The sequence below is a fragment of the Somniosus microcephalus genome, chromosome 12, assembly GCF_052327205.1.
Source record: "Somniosus microcephalus isolate GS21.2 chromosome 12, FLI_Smic_1.0, whole genome shotgun sequence".
Taxonomy (NCBI): Eukaryota; Metazoa; Chordata; class Chondrichthyes; order Squaliformes; family Somniosidae; genus Somniosus; species Somniosus microcephalus.
The window spans coordinates 6,212,605-6,230,637 of NC_140998.1; the positions used below are offsets into that span (position 1 = coordinate 6,212,605).

Consider the following 18,033-nt stretch of genomic DNA (forward strand, 5'->3'; position numbering starts at 1 on the left):
GGCTGATTTAGCCCAAATTCGAGCCATGTTACACCGTGGACTGTGTCCCCCTCACTGGACCATGTGTTGAATGGGTGGGACTCAGAACAGGTGTTTGTAGAAACCGCGAATCTGCTGAGTTTGCCATCTCGCCTGTGCTGCAGTGAGTCTGCTTCTCCCGGTTGTACCAGGGCATTGCGGTTAAAGCAGGATCGGTTAGTCACAATTTCAGAGGGTGAGGGGAGATGGATGATGGACCGACACATTCTGTTACCCGTCAAATAGATAATTTTATCAATTCAAACAAGTTGGCAAAACAGCTGAAAAACAAGACGATCTTTTAAACAACACAATGGGTTGAATGAGCTGCAAACTGTTGGATGGTATAAAAGAATCACAATACTGTACGCTGGTGTCAGGAAAAATAATAGAACTTGTATTTATATATTGTCTTAGCACATCTCTCATAAATATCTCAAAACATACAATGGGCCATAATTTTCTGTAGCAGGGCAACGAACGAAGTCCGTCCTCAGACTTGCCCTTGCCTATTTAATCGCAATGATATTTTTACGTGGCATGCTGCTGGAAGTGCGAGCTGCTAACGTCACAGCGAGGGAAACCGGGCATCTGGGACCTGAGTGAGCAGGTCAAGCAGCAGGGTATCTCCTTAACCAATCAGACTGAAAGATTGGGAAATTAACAGCACAAGGACTGAGAAGGAGGTGTAAATTAGAGTGGCTGAACTCAACGTCAAATCAGGTAGAGAAAGAGAAATAAAGAGAGGGAAAGAAAGATTGGATTGAGAGAGGAAAAAAGACTGAAAGAAAAATGTTTTCATTTTAAATTTGACATTTTTAAAATCTCCACCAATTAAAACCCGAAGGAATGAGGCGCCACACTTGTAATTGTAAATTTTCAGTGCCAGAGAGGTTGATTGGCTGCAATTAACACTTATCACCTCATTAAAAGGGCACGTAGACTGAAATGGACAAGACTTAACTTTCTGTTGCTAGTTTAGTTTGTATCTATCGCACAAATACAGCAACTTCACGATGCTTGATGCCTCTCACCGGTGAGCCAGACAGCGAGATGCCTCTCTCCGGTGAGCCAGACGGCGAGATGCCTTTCACCGGTGAGCCAGACGGCGAGATGCCTCTCACCGGTGAGCCAGACGGCGAGATGCCTCTCTCCGGTGAGCCAGACGGCGAGATGCCTCTCTCCGGTGAGCCAGACAGCGAGATGCCTCTCACCGGTGAGCCAGACGGCGAGATGCCTCTCTCCGGTGAGCCAGACAGCAAGATGCCTCTCACCGGTGAGCCAGACGGCGAGATGCCTCTCTCCGGTGAGCCAGACGGCGAGATGCCTCTCTCCGGTGAGCCAGACGGTGAGATGCCTCTCTCCGGTGAGCCAGACGGCGAGATGCCTCTCTCCGGTGAGCCAGACAGCGAGATGCCTCTCTCCGGTGAGCCAGACAGCGAGATGCCTCTCTCCGGTGAGCCAGACGGCGAGATGCCTTTCACCGGTGAGCCAGACGGCGAGATGCCTCTCACTGGTGAGCCAGACGGCGAGATGCCTCTCTCCGGTGAGCCAGACAGTGAGATGCCGTTTTTGCAAAGCTAATGGCGAAGCGGTGCAACTCGGACAGCGACTTTTGATTTACGTGATTAACCGTGCATCTGCACCTGGCCTGAAGTTGCTGTAGCATTTGCGCATAAATAACGGCGACGCCCACTCTCTCTTCCTCTCTCTCACCCCCTGTGATGGCAATAACTGTTGTTTGTCCCCCCATCAATTTTTCTATTTTTTCCTTTTTCTATTTTTTCCTACCTTACTAAAACGCTTGCGTTTCCGTTACTTTCCAGTTCTGATGAAGAGTTGGACATGAAACGTTAACTCGTCCTTCCGTTTTACAACAGCTGTTTGATCTGCTCTGTGTTTTGAGCATTTGCCAATTTTTCTTCTCTCTCTTTTAACAAACCAAACGCTGTAAAGTCAATTCACAGGGTCACAGTGCCTCAGACAGGAGAAATCCAGTGATTGCATTGTATGGGGGTCAGTGTGGTTCAATACGTTAGCCACTCGCCACATGTGGCTAATTGGGAATCCAGATGTGGCTAATTGGGAATCCAGATGTGGATAATTGGGAATGCAGATGTGGCGTATTGCATTTCTGATCAGTAAATAGAAAATGAGTAACAGACAGCCTGTGACCTCAACACAGATTCACAGGGCTGATCTGTACCTTGACTCCATTGACCCGTCTTTGCCCCAGATCCCTCGATACCCTGACCCAACAGTAATCTATCGCTCTCAGTCTGGAAAGCTCCAATCGACCCCCAGCATCCACAGCCTTTTGGGGGCGAGAGTTCCAGATTTCTGCCACCCTTTGTGTGAAGAAGTGCTTCCTGACATCACCCCTGAACGGCCTGGCTCGAATTTTAAGATTGTGTCCCTTGTTCTGGATTCCCGCACAAGAGGAAATAGTTTCACTGCATCTACCCTATCGAATCCCCGAATCGTTTTAAACAGCTCTCGGGTGGATGTATAAGATCCCATGGTACCATTCACAGGAGAGCAGGGTTCTGCAAACTCTGCCTTCACCAACATCACCACAGATTATCTGCTCATGTCTCCCGTTGCTATCCTGTGCACCCGAGAAACTCAGAGACAATGATTACTTGACACAAAGCCCCACATCTGAAAACATTAATATTCATTTTAATACAGCTGTAGGTTTCTTTCTGAAACATCTCGAGCGTACAGAGCACCAGACCCAGTGGCGTTTTACAGGCGAGTCCAGCCAACAGCCGTCCCTCTTTCAGATCTCTCCATGTAATAAAAAATAAAAGTCGAGAACCCGCCCAATTCCATTATTATATACAAATTGGTCACAGAGTAAAACATTCCAAAAATAATATTAGCAAAGAACCACAAACACCCGCATCAAAGTCACTCGCCACTGCCAGATTTGGGGCTGGGTTTATTATGCAGGAGTGACTGGGTTTCACTTGCCTGTGGTGTGATAACTCACCACTGTGAAATGTTAGGGAGTAATTGGACTCATGGGGAAGGGGATTTTCTCAGTGTGTGTCTCCCTCAGCCATGTATTACCCATGTTTTAAAACAGTCCGTCCTTTGAAGCACCGCCCCCTCACCCTCCGACTCAGCGGGTGAAAGTGTAAGTATCACCGTCAGTCCAACCCACCCTGAGAGTCCCACAAGAGTAACCCTAACCCGACACAACCCCCTCCATGGGGTTACGCCCCCTTCCATTCCTGGCGGTGACCTCTAGTATTGTTTCCCTTCTGAAGGAGTTTGTGCGGGAGGGGGAGCTGAGCTCCCCGTCACATGGGAGCGCTGTAGGGGGGCGGAGGGCTATTGAATGGACGGAAACCTTGCTGAACTCAGCAGAGCTGTGGAAGAGTCAGCGCAAAGAGGCAAAATGTTCAGGAAGGATTTCACACGGCAGACAGAAGGTGAGAATTTGTCATTTGTATCTGGGGACCATCAAACACATATAGAGGCCCAGAACACAGTGGTGCTCGTACTGCCTGGGGACCCGCTCACCTCTATCTCACATCCACCTGTGGCCCTCAGCAGACTCGTTGCTCTGTGTGGCTCTGGGCCTCCACACACAGACCTCCACCGCCCAGAACAAGGGCAGCAGGTGCATGGGAGCACCACCACCTCCAAGTTCCCCATCAAGTCACACACCATCCTGAGTGGGAAGTATATCGGCCGTTCCTTCATCGTCGTTAGGTCAAAATCCTGGAAACCCGACCTAACAGCACTGTGAGAGTACCTTCACCACACGGACTGCAGCGATCCAAGAAGGCGGCTCACCACCACCTTCTCGAGGGCAACTAGGGATGGGCAATAAATGCTGGGCATTGCCAGCGATGCCCACATCCCAGGAATGAATAATAAAAAAGCACGAGCTGCTCAGCTGCAGCACGCTGGGATTCAGTGCTGTCCCATCTCTTCATCTTGTTTCCAACAACAGAAAGCAAGGACTAGGAATGTGAGACGGGTCTGTCCCAGACTCCCCACACTGAGCAAGAAGCACCATTAAGTAGAAGTGTTGGTCCCCTAGTAAACAGCTTAGGCGGCACTGGGCAGCTGATGTATTGATTGTAACCGAGTGCTCAGTGTGTGTGGGCTCGCAGGAACAGACCCACAGCTCCCGCGCTGCGTTGCACCTCTGCTCGAGTTGGACACTGCTTCATGAGGAGCCCTCACGCTTGAGCTAATACCCACACCTGTCTGCAGCGCTCCTTCAGGAGATTACAATCCCACATCTTGGCTGCAAGGGTTGAGGGGCTGGCACCGAGGACTGTACGTGTTGGCCGATCCCCTCGCAGAAGGCGCAGTGCATGGAGCACTCCCTATGAAAATCCATGCTGTGAACGACATGATCACATCATCTGCCATGCGAGGACTGACCTCCTCATCTGGCATGGGGCGGGTCAGTGGTCACTCTGCCACTTGGAGCAGAATGGTCCGTTGTCAGCGCTGCCCTTCCTCTGATGGGGAATCGATGACTTGCTCCTTGCAGTTTATCTCATGGTGAATGGGGGCTGTGGGAATATTCCTCAGGAACAGTTATGGTGGCGGTTGCCAATGGTCTATTGGTCCAGGGCCCATGAGATTCTGCTCCCTGCTCCCTCCCGTCAGTTTCCTCAGAAGCGGCCAGTTGTTCAATTCTTAGCCCACCTCCAGTGGTAAAATCCAGTTTGGTGGGCGTGGCGGGATTGAATGATTCAGGGAGGGAACAGTATTGAAGACAGATCTCTGATGTGGATTCCTCGATCCCTCTGTACCAGTGGACTCCTTGTTCCCTTTGTACTAGTGAATTCAGCGAGTCTGGTTTGCGGGGATCAGCGAGTCCGGCCTGTGGGAATTCAGGGAATCCGGTCTGTGAGGATCAGCGAGTCCGGCCTGTGGGAATTCAGGGAATCCGGTCTGTGAGGATCAGCGAGTCCAGCCTGTGGGAATTCAGGGAATCCGGTCTGTGAGGATCAGCGAGTCCGGCCTGTTGGGATTCAGTGGGGCCGGCCTGTGGGGATCAGCTGGTCCATTCACTCCCATTTCCTGCTGGGTTTCTCGGTGCGAGGGTTAACCTGCTGCTGCTGCTGGGCTGAGCTGCGAATACATAAACAGAAAATCAGCTTGAACAAATTTAAAAAAAACCTTTGCCAATGTGAATTGCATAATTCTGATGGGGAAACCTGGCACTCTGTGAGTTTGTATTTTGTTAATGGGATGTGGGCATCGCTGGCAAAGCCGGCATTTATTGCCCATGCCTAATTGCCCTTGAGAAGGTGGCGGTGAGCCACCTTCTTGAACCGCTGCAGTCCGTGTGGTGAAGTAGTATATTTCTTTGTAGCGGTTTGATACAACGGAGTGACTTGTTGGGCCATTTCAGAGGACAGTTAAGAGTCAACCACATTGTGTGTCTGGAGTCACATATCGGCCAGACTGGGTAAGGACGGCAGATTTCCTTCCCTAAAGGATATTAGTGAACCAGATGGGTTTTTACGACAATCCAGTAGTTTCATGGTCACCATTACTGACACTAGCTTTTTATTCCAGATTTATTGAGTTTAAATTCCCCAGCTGCCTTGGTGGAAATTTGTACTCCTGTCTCCAGATCATTAGTAGGCCTCTGGATTACTAGTCCAGTAACATAACCACGATGCTACATTCCCTTGCAGGTCCGACATCCTGGTAGGGAGCGGGTGGCGAGGAGCAGCTCCACAGGGAAGAGAGGCATCCTCACCTCCCTCACACAGAGCTGCCACGTCCTGGGGCAGAGGCACCTCTGTGGCGGTTTGAAGCAGATTGATTGCCGGTGCCAATCAAGTGCAGAGCAGGAGGTAGTTAGTGTCAGCCATGACTCAGTGGTAGCACTCTTGCCTCTGAGTCAGAAGGTCATAGAAACATAGAAGATAGGAGCAGGAGTAGGCCATTCGGCCCCTCGAGCCTGCTCCGCCATTCAATGAGATCATGGCTGATCATCCAAACTCAGTACCCTGTCCCTGCTTTCTCCCCATATCCCTTGATCCCTTTAGCCTTAAGAAATATTTCTAACTCCTTCTTGAATATATTTAATGAATTGGCCTCTACTGCCTTCTGTGGTAGAGAATTCCATAGGTTCACCACTCTCTGGGTGAAGAAATTCCTCCTCATCTCTGTCCTAAATGGCTTACCCCTTATCCTTAGACTGTGACCCCCGGTTCTGGACTCCCCCACCATCGGGAACATCCTTCCTGCATCTAGTCTGTCTAGTCCTGTTAGAATTTTATAAGTTTCAATGAGATCCCCTCTCATACTTCTAAACTCTAGCGAATATAAGCCTAATTGACCCAATCTCTCCTCATACGTCATTCCTGCCATCCCAGGCATCAGTCTGATGAATCTTCGCTGCACTCCCTCCATGGCAAGAACATCCTTCCTCAGATAAGGCAACCAAAACTGCACACAATACTCAAGGTGTGGTCTCACCAAGACCCTGTACAGCTGCAGCAAGACATCCTTGCTACTGTACTCGAATCCTCTCACTACGAAGGCCAACATACCATTTGCCTTCTTAACTGCCTGTTGCACCTGCATGCTTACCTTCAGAGACTGGTGCACAATGACACCCAGGTCTCATTGCACTTCCCCTTCTCCCAATCTATTGCCATTCAGATAATACTCTGCCTTCCTGTTTTTGCCACCAAAGTGGATAACCTCGCATTTATCCACATTATACTGCATCTGCCATGCATCTGCCCAATCACCCAACCTGTCCAAATCATCCTGTAGTTTCTCGGCATCCTCCTCACAGCACACACGCCCACCCAGCTTTACGTCGTCTGCAAACTTGGAGATATTACATCTAGTTCCCTCGTCCAGATCATTAATATATATTGTGAATAGCTGGGGTCCAAGGACCGATCCCTGCGGTACCCCACCAGTCACTGCCTGCCACTCGGAAAAAGACCCATTTATTCCAACTCTTTGTTTTCTGTCTGCCAACCAGTTCTCTATCCAAGTCAATACCTTGCCCCCAATCTCATGTACTTTAACTTTACACGCTAATCTCTTATGTGGGACTTTTTCGAAAGCCTTCTGAAAGTCCAAATACACCACATCCACTGGTTCTCCCTTGTCTATTTTACCAGTTACATCCTCAAAAAATTCCAGTAGATTAGTCAAGCATGATTTACCTTTTGTAAATCCATGTTGACTTTGTCCAATCCTGTCACTGTTTTCCAAGTGCTCTGCTATTACATCTTTAATAATGGACTCTAGCATCTTCCCCACTACCGATGTCAGGCTTACCGGTCTATAATTCCCCATTTTCTCTCTACCACCTTTTTTAAATAATGGGGTTACATTAGCTACCCTCCAATCCATGGGAACTATTCCAGAGTCTATACAATTTTGTAAGGTGACCAGCAATGCATCAACTATTTCTAGGGCCACTTCCTTAAGTACCCTGGGATGTAGATTATCAGGCCCTGGGGATTTATCGGCCTTCAATCTCGTCAATTTCCCTAATACCATTTCCCTACAAATACTGATTTTGTTGTGTCTGTGTGTTGATAGAGACACTGAAGACAGGAGTTGGTTTCATAGGTGTTTACTAAACAAAGTCTGGAGGGGAACTAACGGATACAACACAATATACAGGCTTATATCGCCCGAGTGGCCATTACCAGCATTACAGCACACATGGGGCTCTTAAAGGCACATACACTACAATTCCTCCCCTTTTAGTCAACCAGTACAGAATATTTAAGTAATTATTAATTACATGTTACAAGAAAAATAATATACACATTGCTGCAGTTAATTAATTATAAGTCAGTCTCTCTGGAGGCTTCCTGACTCGGTCCGGATAACGCCTCGGTGGTGTAGTAGTTTCTGGTGGTGTAGTAGGTTCTTTTGGCAAGGCTGATTCGGCTTGAATGCCAGTGTCGGGTTCATCGGGTTCCAGTATCACCGGATCGGAGGTAAATATGGGTATCTCTACTTCATCGTTAGGCGTATAGAGTTGTGGTGTAGGTTGTCCCTTTTCGGATGACTCTATGATTTGGTCAGCATGGCGCCTTATTATGCTTTCTCCGATGTCCACGGTATACATCAGCGGTCCTAGTCGTGTGCAGATAGTTCCAGGCTGCCATTTCTCGGTACGGTAGTCCCGGGCCAAAACTTGTTGACCTATCTGGAAGGTTCTAGTTGGTCTTTCATTCATGCCTTGAAATTGCCGGTTCTCCACGTCCCTTCTGATGTTGGGCTTGATCAAATCCAGCCGGCATCTTAGGGTTCTATTGAAGAACATCATGGCGGGAGTTTGGTTTGTAACCATATGTGTTGCATTCCTGTATGCAAATAAGAAGTTATCCACCTTGTGCTGAAGTTTTATGTCTTCATTACCCATGGCCTTTATGGCCTTCTTGAAGGTCTGGACAAACCTTTCAGCCAATCCACTGGTGGCGGGATGGTATGGGGCGGACGTGTAGTGCTTAACCCCATTGTTTTTTAAGAACTTCCTGAATTCTTCGGACACAAATTGCGGTCCATTATCAGAACAGATCTGTTCCAGCAGCCCATTCCTGGCAAATATGGTCCTTAATACTGTGATGGTTTTTCCCGTGGTGGTGGAGGACATCTTTATTACCTCCGGCCACTTGGAGTGTGCATCAACCGCGATTAAGAACATTGAGTCCATAAATGGACCAGCAAAGTCGATGTGTACCCTTTCCAGGGAGATGAGGGCCACTCCCATAGATGTAGAGGGGCTTGGGGTGGAGCGTTTTGGACCTTCTGGCATCCTAGGCAGCTCTTGGTCATTTCTTCGATGTCTCCATCGATACCTGGCCACCATACAAACACTCTGGCTAGGTTCTTCATTTTCACTCCACCCAGATGCCCCTCGTGAAGCTCCTTTAGCACTTTATCCTGGAGTTTGGGTGGAATCACCACTCTGGATCCACACATCAAGGTTCCTCGGCACACTGACAGCTGTTCTCTTCTTTGCGAGAATGCTGGCAACAGTGGTTCGCCATGTGCTGGCCATCCCTTCACCGTTAAGTCGTAGACTCGTGAGAGAGTCGGGTCATTTCTCGTTTCCTTTTCAATGGAAGAATTTGTTACTGGTAGACATTCCACTATGGTTGAGTGGAACATCTCCACTGGGTCTACTGTAGGTGCCTCTTCTACCGTTGGCAACGGTAGGCGTGATAAACCGTCAGCATTCCCATGCTGTTTTGATCCTTTGTATTCTATGTTGTATTGGTGTGCCCCTAGAAAAAGGGACCACCTCTGTAGCCTTTGCGCTGTCATAATGGGAACACCCTTTTTAGGGTTGAATATGGAGATGAGGGGTTGATGGTCAGTCAACAAGGTAAATTTTTGTCCGTGTAGGTAATGGTTGAATTTCTTCACTCCCCATACCAGGCTGAGTGCCTCCCTGTCGATTTGGGCATAGTTACGCTCACCTATTTCTTATGTTCTGAGTTGAATGAGCGTGACGCAAAAGCTATCGGCCGTTCCGAGCCATCAGGGAATTTATGCGATAATACTGCTCCTATGCCGTAAGGGGATGCATCGCATGCCAATCTGATTGGCAGTGATGGGTTGTAATGAGCCAAAACTTCTTTGGACGCGATTAAGTCTTTGCATTTATGGAAGGCACGTTTACAGTCTTCGCTCCATTTCCAAATTACTCCTGTTTGTAGCAGTTCATTAAGAGGGTGTAGAAGAGTTGATAAGTTCGGTAAAAATTTATGATAGTAATTTATTAATCCCAGGAACGACTTTAATTGTGAAACATTTTCAGGTGCTGGGGCTTTTATGACCGCTTCAATTTTTTCAGGTGACTTATGCAACCCTTCCTTATTAATTATGTGGCCACAATATGATATTTGATTTTGGAAAAATTCGCACTTGGGGCGATTTGCTCGTAGGCCCCATTCTCTCAGCCTAGTGAGCACCTGCTCCAAATTGGCAAGGTGCTCGTTGTCGTTTTCTCCTGTTACAAGGATGTCGTCTAGGTAGCATTGAGTCCCCGGAATCCCTTGGAGGACTTGCGCCATAGCTCTTTGCCAGATAGCTGGAGCGGATGCTACTCCGAAAACCAGTCGATTGTACTGGTACAGTCCTTTGTGTGTATTTATCGTGAGATATTTTTTAGAGGCCTCTTCAACCTCCATCTGTAGATATGCCTGTGCCAAGTCAATTTTGGTGAAACATTTCCCTCCGGATAGTGAGGCGAAAATATCTTCTATCCTCGGAAGAGGATACTGTACCGTGTGAAGGACCGGGTTTACCGTCACCTTGAAGTCTCCACAGATGCGAATTTTTCTCTGTTCTTCAGATTTATCATTATTCAATGCTTTCTTCATGACTGGAACGATGGGTGTTGCCCACTCGCTCCAATCTATTTTGGATAATACGCCTGCATATTCCAAATTCTCCAGCTCTGCCTCGACTGCTGGACGAATTGCGTATGGCACCGGTCTTGCTTTAAAAAATTTGGGAATTGCTGCATCTTCCACTTTTATTGAGGCGGTGATGCCTTTCAAGGTTCCTAGTTTCTCTTGAAACACTTCTTTGGCGTTGGCCAAGATGTCTTTTAATCGTTCAGGTATGACGTCATCATCGTTTTTTTCCTTACTGGTCACCGTCAGTGCCTGAATGGAGTGCCAGTCTAAACGTATTTTCCTGATCCATTCACGTCCCAACAGCGGTGGGCCACCATCTTGTAGAATGTATAAATACATCTTTTGTATTTCCTTGCCGTTGTATACAACGGGCACCCTTATTTTTCCTTTGGGGTATACTTTCTGCCCCGTATATGTTTTCAAGATAATGGATGTGTCTTTTAAAGGTATATGCGGAAATAGCCGCTCGTCATCCCGTCGATTTATGACGGTCAGCGCTGATCCTGTATCTAGCTCCATTTTAACTGGGGACCCTGCTATCGTGAGGGTAACCCAAATGGTCTGGTAATCATCTTTGGCAATTACATTATGTAATTTGAGACAGCTTAGTCTCTTGTTTTCGGAGTCGCTATCGCTCTTCTGGTCTTCGGAGCTACTGTCCGTCATCATTTGTACCTTTCTGTACTTTTCTTTATTGATTTTTTTTTTCCTGTCTGTGGATTTATTTTGTCCAGATTGGCATACCCGTGCAATGTGTCCAATCTTTCCGCATTGCCTGCATGTTTTGTCCTTGAACCAGCAGTCCCTCTGGTCATGGGTGGATCTGCCGCAGCGATAACATCTCTCGAAACCCTGTGTCATTTCATGTGTGCCGAAGTCCTGTGTCTTTTGTTGTATCTCTGCAGCTGCTCTTGCGGCTGCTTCGTATGATACAGCCACACTGAAAGCCTTGTCCAGTGTTAAATCTTTTTCAGAAAGCAGCCTTTTCTGTGTTCCTTCACTTAAGAGACCGCAGACGAATTTGTCTCGAAGATAATCTGCTAGTCCTGCCCCGAATTGGCAGTGTTTTGATAGCTTTCTTAATTCGGTGAGGTAATCAGCGTTACTTTCATTCTTGTGTTGATTTCTCTTGAAGAATTTGAATCACTCCGCTATCAGCAGCGGTGTTGGGTTTAAGTGCTCCTGTAGGGTATCAACAATTTTTTTTTAATTCTTGTCCTTTGGTTTGGCTGGAGTGATTAAATTTCGTAACAGCCCGTATGTCTTTGCGCCCATTAGATTTATCAGTACTGAAGCTTTTTTTTCATCTTCTATTCCATTTGCGGTGCAATATACCTCCACTCTTTCCACATGAGGTCCAATCCTCTATCTCATTATCAAAAGCATCAATATTGCCAGACTTAGGCATCTTAGAAAAGATATGGCGCTTTTCTTTCTTTTCTGCAGAAAGGATATGGCGCTTCCCGCGCTTTCCCGCCGCTGCTGCCGATGACAACGCTGTTTCCCGCGGTTTCCGTTCTTTTTTTATTTATTTACAGTTGGAGACTAGTTCTCGCCGGACTTTCTCTCTAGGTCTGAACGCCGACCTGCTTGCAGCGCCGGCCGTCTCCCGAGTGCTCCCTCCCCGTCTGTTACTGCTTGCCTCCGCTTTCGCTGCTTGGCCCAGCTGTAGAGCCAGCCGCTGGAGCCCCAGCCTGATGCCCAGGAAGGATTACCGCAGTACCTGCCACCAGCTTGGCCAGCTGGTGAAACCACAGCTTCTTTCACTTTCTTGATTCTTCTGGACGCCAGAGGAATCGATGTCCTTGAGGTGCTGCCGAATTGCAGGTAAGTCCGTTTCCACTTCGTCGCCACTGTTGTGTCTGTGTGTTGATAGAGACACTGAAGACAGGAGTTGGTTTCATAGGTGTTTACTAAACAAAGTCTGGAGGGGAACTAACGGATACAACACAATATACAGGCTTATATAGCCCGAGTGGCCATTACCGGCATTACAGTACACATGGGGCTCTTAAAGGCACATACACTACAGATTTCATTCAGTTCCTCCCTCTCATTAGACCCTATGTTCCCCGACATCTCTGGGAGGTTATTTGTGTCCTCCTTTGTGAAGACAGAACCAAAGTACAGGAGGTACTTTGTGTTATCCGGAGGCTAAATGTCCGGCAAACTCGAGCCACCGGCAAAAATCAGGAGCCGTTTTTTTAGGATTTTTTTCTTCTCGTGGCTTTTTTTTCAACAGTCAGGCTCTGCAAAGTCTCTCTGAAGCTGTTGCTAAGCAACAGAGATGCTTCCAAGGTACGGCCAACTGTTTAGAAGCTGTTGCTAAGCAACAGTGTTTGTTGCCAGATACGGAGCTGAAAAGCTCCGTATGCTTCAACATTAACGCTGGTTTGTCCGGCAGTTTTGAGGGAACGGCAACAGCTCGGTCCCGTCGGTGCCGGATAGCACAAAGTTTCCTGTATGTATTTAATTGGTCTGCCATTTCTTTGTTCCCCATTATAAGTTCCCCTGATTCTGACTGCAAGGGACCTACGCTTAACTTCACCAATCTTTTTCTCTTCACATATCTATAGAAGCTTTCACAGTCAGTTTTTATGTTCCCTGCAAGCTAACTCTCATACTCTATGTTCCCCCTCTTAATTAATCCCTTTGTCCTCCTTTGCTGAATCCTAAACTGCTCCCAATCCTCAGGTTTACTGCTTTTTCTGGCCAATTTATATGTCCTCTCCTTGGATCTTATGCTATACTTAATTTCCCTTGTTAGCCACGGTTGAGCCACCATTTTTGTTTAATTTTTATGCCAGACAGGGATGAACAAATTCTGTAGTTCATCCATGCGATCTTTAAATGTTTGCCATTGCCTATCCACCGTCAACCCTTTAAGTAACATTCCCCAATCCATCCTAGCCAACTCGCGCCTCATACCATTGTAGTTTCCTTTATTTAAATTCAGGACCCTAGTCTCTGAGTCAACTACTTCACTCTCCAGTGGGTATCTGTGTGAGACCCTCGATGTTGCACATACTGGTGCCGACCTTGGTACCACTCCCTTGGTCAGCTTTATAAACAGTGATCTCTGCTTCTCTGCCAAAGAGAAGCTCTTGCTGCTTTGCTTTTCCCACCCATATGGGCCGTGGACAGGGGTTAAAAGGGGAATCCTCTCTCTTTCTCTTACTTTCTCAATGTTGCATGTCTCCCTGTGCCATGTCAGGAATTTCTTGGATATTGAATGAGTTGCTGGCTCCGTGCCCGGATGCGGGAGCCTGGATATCAGATGACTGTGGAGCAGCTGTTAAAGAGTCTGCTGAGATCAGGTGTCTGATTGTAAATGCCGCTCGGTGCAAGACAGCTACACTCACTGCCACAAGGCTTTATTAAGGATATTTTTCACTGCTCATTAAGCTGAGAGGTGAAAGTCCTTGAGGATTGCAAGTAGTTTCCATTCAGCAGCTGGTAATATGGCAGTGAGCAGCGAGTGTTTGATGAGCTCTGCAAAGACGAGCAATTCCCAGAATAGCTCGCAAATAAAAGCAAAACGATATATAAAATCCAGAAATACCACCAGTACCGACTGGAGAAAAGGTAGCTCAGTGTATCTGATGGAGAAGCTTCATCGAACGCCAGCACTGTGCAACTTCCTTTTTTGTCGGGATGTGGGCATCGCTGGCAAGGCCAGTATTTATTACCCATCCCTAGTTGCCCTCGAGAAGGTGGTGGTGAGCCGCCTTCTTGAACTGCTGCAGTCCGTGTGGTGAAGGTACTCCCACAGTGCTGTTAGGGAGGGAGTTCCAGGATTTTGACCCAGCGACGATGAAGGATCGGCGATATACTTCTAAGTCAGGATGGTGTGTGACTTGGAGGGGAACTTGGAGGTGGTGGTGTTCCCATGCACCTGCTGCCCTTGTTCTTCTAGGTGGAAGAGGTCGCGGGTTTGGGAGGTGCTGCCGAAGAAGCCTTGGCGAGTTGCTGCAGTGCATCTTGTAGATGGTGCACACTGCAGCCACGGTACGCCGGTGGTGGAGGGAGTGAATGTTTAAGGTGGTGGATGGGGTGCCAGTCAAGTGGGCTGCTTTGTCCTGGATGGTGTCGAGCTTCTTGAGTGTTGTTGGAGCTGCAACTCATCCAGGCAAGTGGAGAGCATTCCATCACACTCATTACTTGTGCCTTGTAGATGTTAGAAAAGCTTTGGGGAGTCAGGAGGTGAGACACTTGCCGCAGAATACCCAGCCTCTGACCTGCTCTTGTTGCCACAGTATTTATGTGGCTGGTCCAGTTAAGCTTCTGGTCAATGGTGACCCCCCAGGATGTTGATGGTGGGGGATTCAGCGATGGTAATGCCGTTGAATGTCAAGGGGCGGTGTAGACCCTCGCTTGTTGGAGCTAGTCATTGCCTGGCACTTCTGTGGCGCGAATGTTACCTGCCACTTATCAACCCAAGCCTGAACGTCGTCCAGGTCTTGTTGCATGCGGGCATGGACTGCTTCATTATCTGAGGAGTTGCAAATGGCGCTGAACACTGTGCAGTCATCAGCGAACATCCCCACTTCTGACCTTATGTTGGAGGAAGGTCAGTGATGAAGCAGCGGAAGATGGTTGGGCCTAGGACACTGCCCTGAGGAGCTCCTGCAGCGATGTCCTGGAGCTGTGATGATTGACCTTCAACCACTACAACCATCTCCCTTTGTGCTAGGTATGACTCCAGCTAGTGAAGAGTTTTCCCCCCGATTCCCATTGACTTCAGTTTTACTAGGGCTCCTTGATGCCACACTCGGTCAAATGCTGCCTTGATGTCAAGGGCAGTCACTCTCACCTCACCTCTGGAATTCAGCTCCTTTGTCCATGTTTGGACTAAGGCTGTAATGAGGCCGGGAGCAGAGTGGTCTTGGCGGAACCCAAACTGGGCATCAGTGAGCAGATTATTGGTGAGTAAGTGCCGCTTAATAGCATCGTCAATGACACCTTCCATCGCTTTGCTGATGATTGAGAGTAGACTGATGGGGCGGTAAGTGGCTGGATTGGATTTGTCCTGCTTTTTGTGAACAGGACATACCTGGGCAGTTTTACACATTGTCGGATAGATGCCAGTGTTGTAGCTGTACTGGAGCAGCTTGGCTAGAGGCGCGGCTAGTTCTGGAGCACAAGTCTTCAGCACGACAGCCGGGATGTTGTCGGGGTCCATCGCCTCTATTAATAAAGCCAAGGATCCCATATGCTTTTTAAACAGCCTTCTCAACTTGTCCTGCCACCTTTAAATATTTTTGTTCCGACACCCCCTTTAAAATTGTACCATTTAATTCATATTGGCTCGCCTCATTCTTCCTACCAAATTGCATCACTTCACACTTCTGTGCTTAATTTCATCTGCCAAGTGTCTGCCCATTTCACCACTATGTCCTCCTGAAGTCTGCTACTATTCTCCTCACTGTTTACTACATTTCCCAGTTTTGTGTCATCTGCAAACCTTCAAATTATGCCCTGTATAGCCAAGTCCAGGTCATTAATATATATCAAAGAGCAGCGGTCCTAATACCGACCCCTGGGGAACACCACTGTACACTTCCCTCCAGTCTGAAAAACAACCGCTCACCACTACTCTCTGCTTTCTGTCCCTTAGCCACGTTTGTGTCCGTGCTGCCACAGCCCCTTTAATCCCGTGGGCTTTAATTTTGCCAACAAGTCTATTATGCGGTACGCCTTTTGAAAGTCCATATACACAATATCCCTCTCCGCTACTTCATCAAAGAACCCAATCAAGCTAATCAAGCACGATTTTCCTTTAAGAAATCCATGCTGCTTTTCATTTATTAACTCTTATGTTTCCAAGTGCCAATTAATTTTGTCTCGGATCATTGACTCTGAAAGTTTCCCCACCACCGACGTTAGGCTGACTGGCCTGTCGTTGCCGGGTTTATTCCATCTCCCCTTTTTTGAACAGGATGTAACATTTGAAATCCACCAGTCCTCTGGCACCACCACCACATCTAAGGAGGATTGGATCATTGTGGCCAGAGCCTTCACAGTTTCCACCCTTACTTCCCTCAGTAACCTAGGATGCACCCTAAAAAACACAATTTTTTGAATGCCCCTGTGATTTCTCTCCCGGTTTGCTCCTGGCAGTGTGCTGGAGATTAATCTTCAATTCCTGGCGACTCCAGGGCAATCCTGGAGGTTGGCGACCAATGTTCCCTTTAAGCTCAACAATTTCAGATCATAACCTCGGACCCCTATCATATATATATTTTTTCCACACTTTTTGTTTGTGTCTCCTGTTCTTCTCTCCCACATGGCAGCTGTCTTTCATTCTGCCAGCGCAATTTACACTTCATCTAGAGCCATCCTTTGTATCTTAACCTGTCCCATTACCATCTCCGCTCGCCTTGAATATCTCTTAATGTCTCTTAACTTCTCCTGCCTTCCAGCCTATCACAGACCTTCCCTTTTGTTCTTTCATCCCCTCCCCCATTTCCCAGCCCCTACACTTGCTTAAAAATCTGTTCCCTTTCCTGCTTTTTTCCAGTTCTGACGAAAGGTCACCGACCTGAAACGTTAACTCTGTTTCTCTCTTCACAGACGCTGCCTGACCTGCGGAGTATCGCCAGCATTTTCTGTTGTTATTTCCCGTTAAGCTGCCTGGCCGCGCGGCGCTCTGCAGGTCCCGCGCAGCCAGTGAGCCGGCTTTCAAAGAGAAAAACCGGAATGGGCTGTGCAGCCTGTTAAAGGGGCCGCGTGACCCAAAACAAAATTACAGGGAACATTGTTGGCAGCCCTACTGTTTGTCCGGACAGAGTAGCAGACATGTGTAACAGATCGCCAGTAAAACCAGAAGTAGGTCATGTGTCATTAATTCCTTCTTGAAAACATGATTAAATGAATAAGCTAGGGTTAAGGACAATGCAGAAGGTTATAAATCCAGACTTAGGCTGTCAGAAACTCTGTGAAATACGATAGGATCCTGTGAATGACACAAAGGAATGTGGCTGGTCAGGGTTCGACCACGCAGACTTCAGTGTTCATTTGAGATCCTGGGGTTTTTGCTGAATTGCTTTCAAGAGCTGGGAGCGAGTTTCATGGGGTTCCCCCTTTTCTGGAACTTTTACCTCTGGTTGTCCAGCCCCCCGCGGAGCCGAAATGGATTGTGGAAAAGTCACAACTCACCATCGACAGGCTGCCTGAATTGAGTGACACTGTTACTGTGACAGGTGCTTTAAGACTGGTGGGTGTCTCGGTGTACACAGGAATTCACCATGATCATGAGCTTGCATTAGTGAGGGGCCTGTAACACAGGGTAAGGGCAGTCAGGGGCCTGTAACACAGGGTAAGGGCAGTCAGGGGCCTGTAACACAAAGTAAGGGCCATCAGGGGCCTGTAACACAGGGTAAGGGCCGTCAGGGGCCTGTAACACAGGGTAAGGGCAGTCAGGGGCCTGTAACACAGGGTAAGGGCAGTCAGGGGCCTGTAACACAGGGTAAGGGCAGTCAGGGGCCTGTAACACAGGATAAGGGCAGTCAGGGGATACTTAAAAAAGAAATTAGGAGAGCGAGGAGGGGCCATGAAATAACACTGGCGAGCAAAATAAAGGAAAATCCTAAGGTGTTTTATAAGTATACTAGCTGGG

At 47.9% G+C, this 18,033-nt stretch overlaps 1 protein-coding gene across 1 annotated transcript in view; it reads right to left on the bottom strand.

The window, feature by feature from the left end:
• Positions 1-2,680: 2,680 nt before the first annotated feature.
• The window catches only part of LOC147108996 (tubulin polyglutamylase TTLL5-like), a 154,142-nt gene continuing 138,789 nt past the window's right edge, over positions 2,681-18,033 (bottom strand). The window contains exon 5 of the mRNA XM_086004165.1: positions 2,681-5,124. Within this exon, the coding sequence (XP_085860291.1) occupies positions 5,098-5,124 (27 nt within the window). The 3' untranslated portion in view covers positions 2,681-5,097. The remainder of the gene's footprint in view (positions 5,125-18,033) is intronic.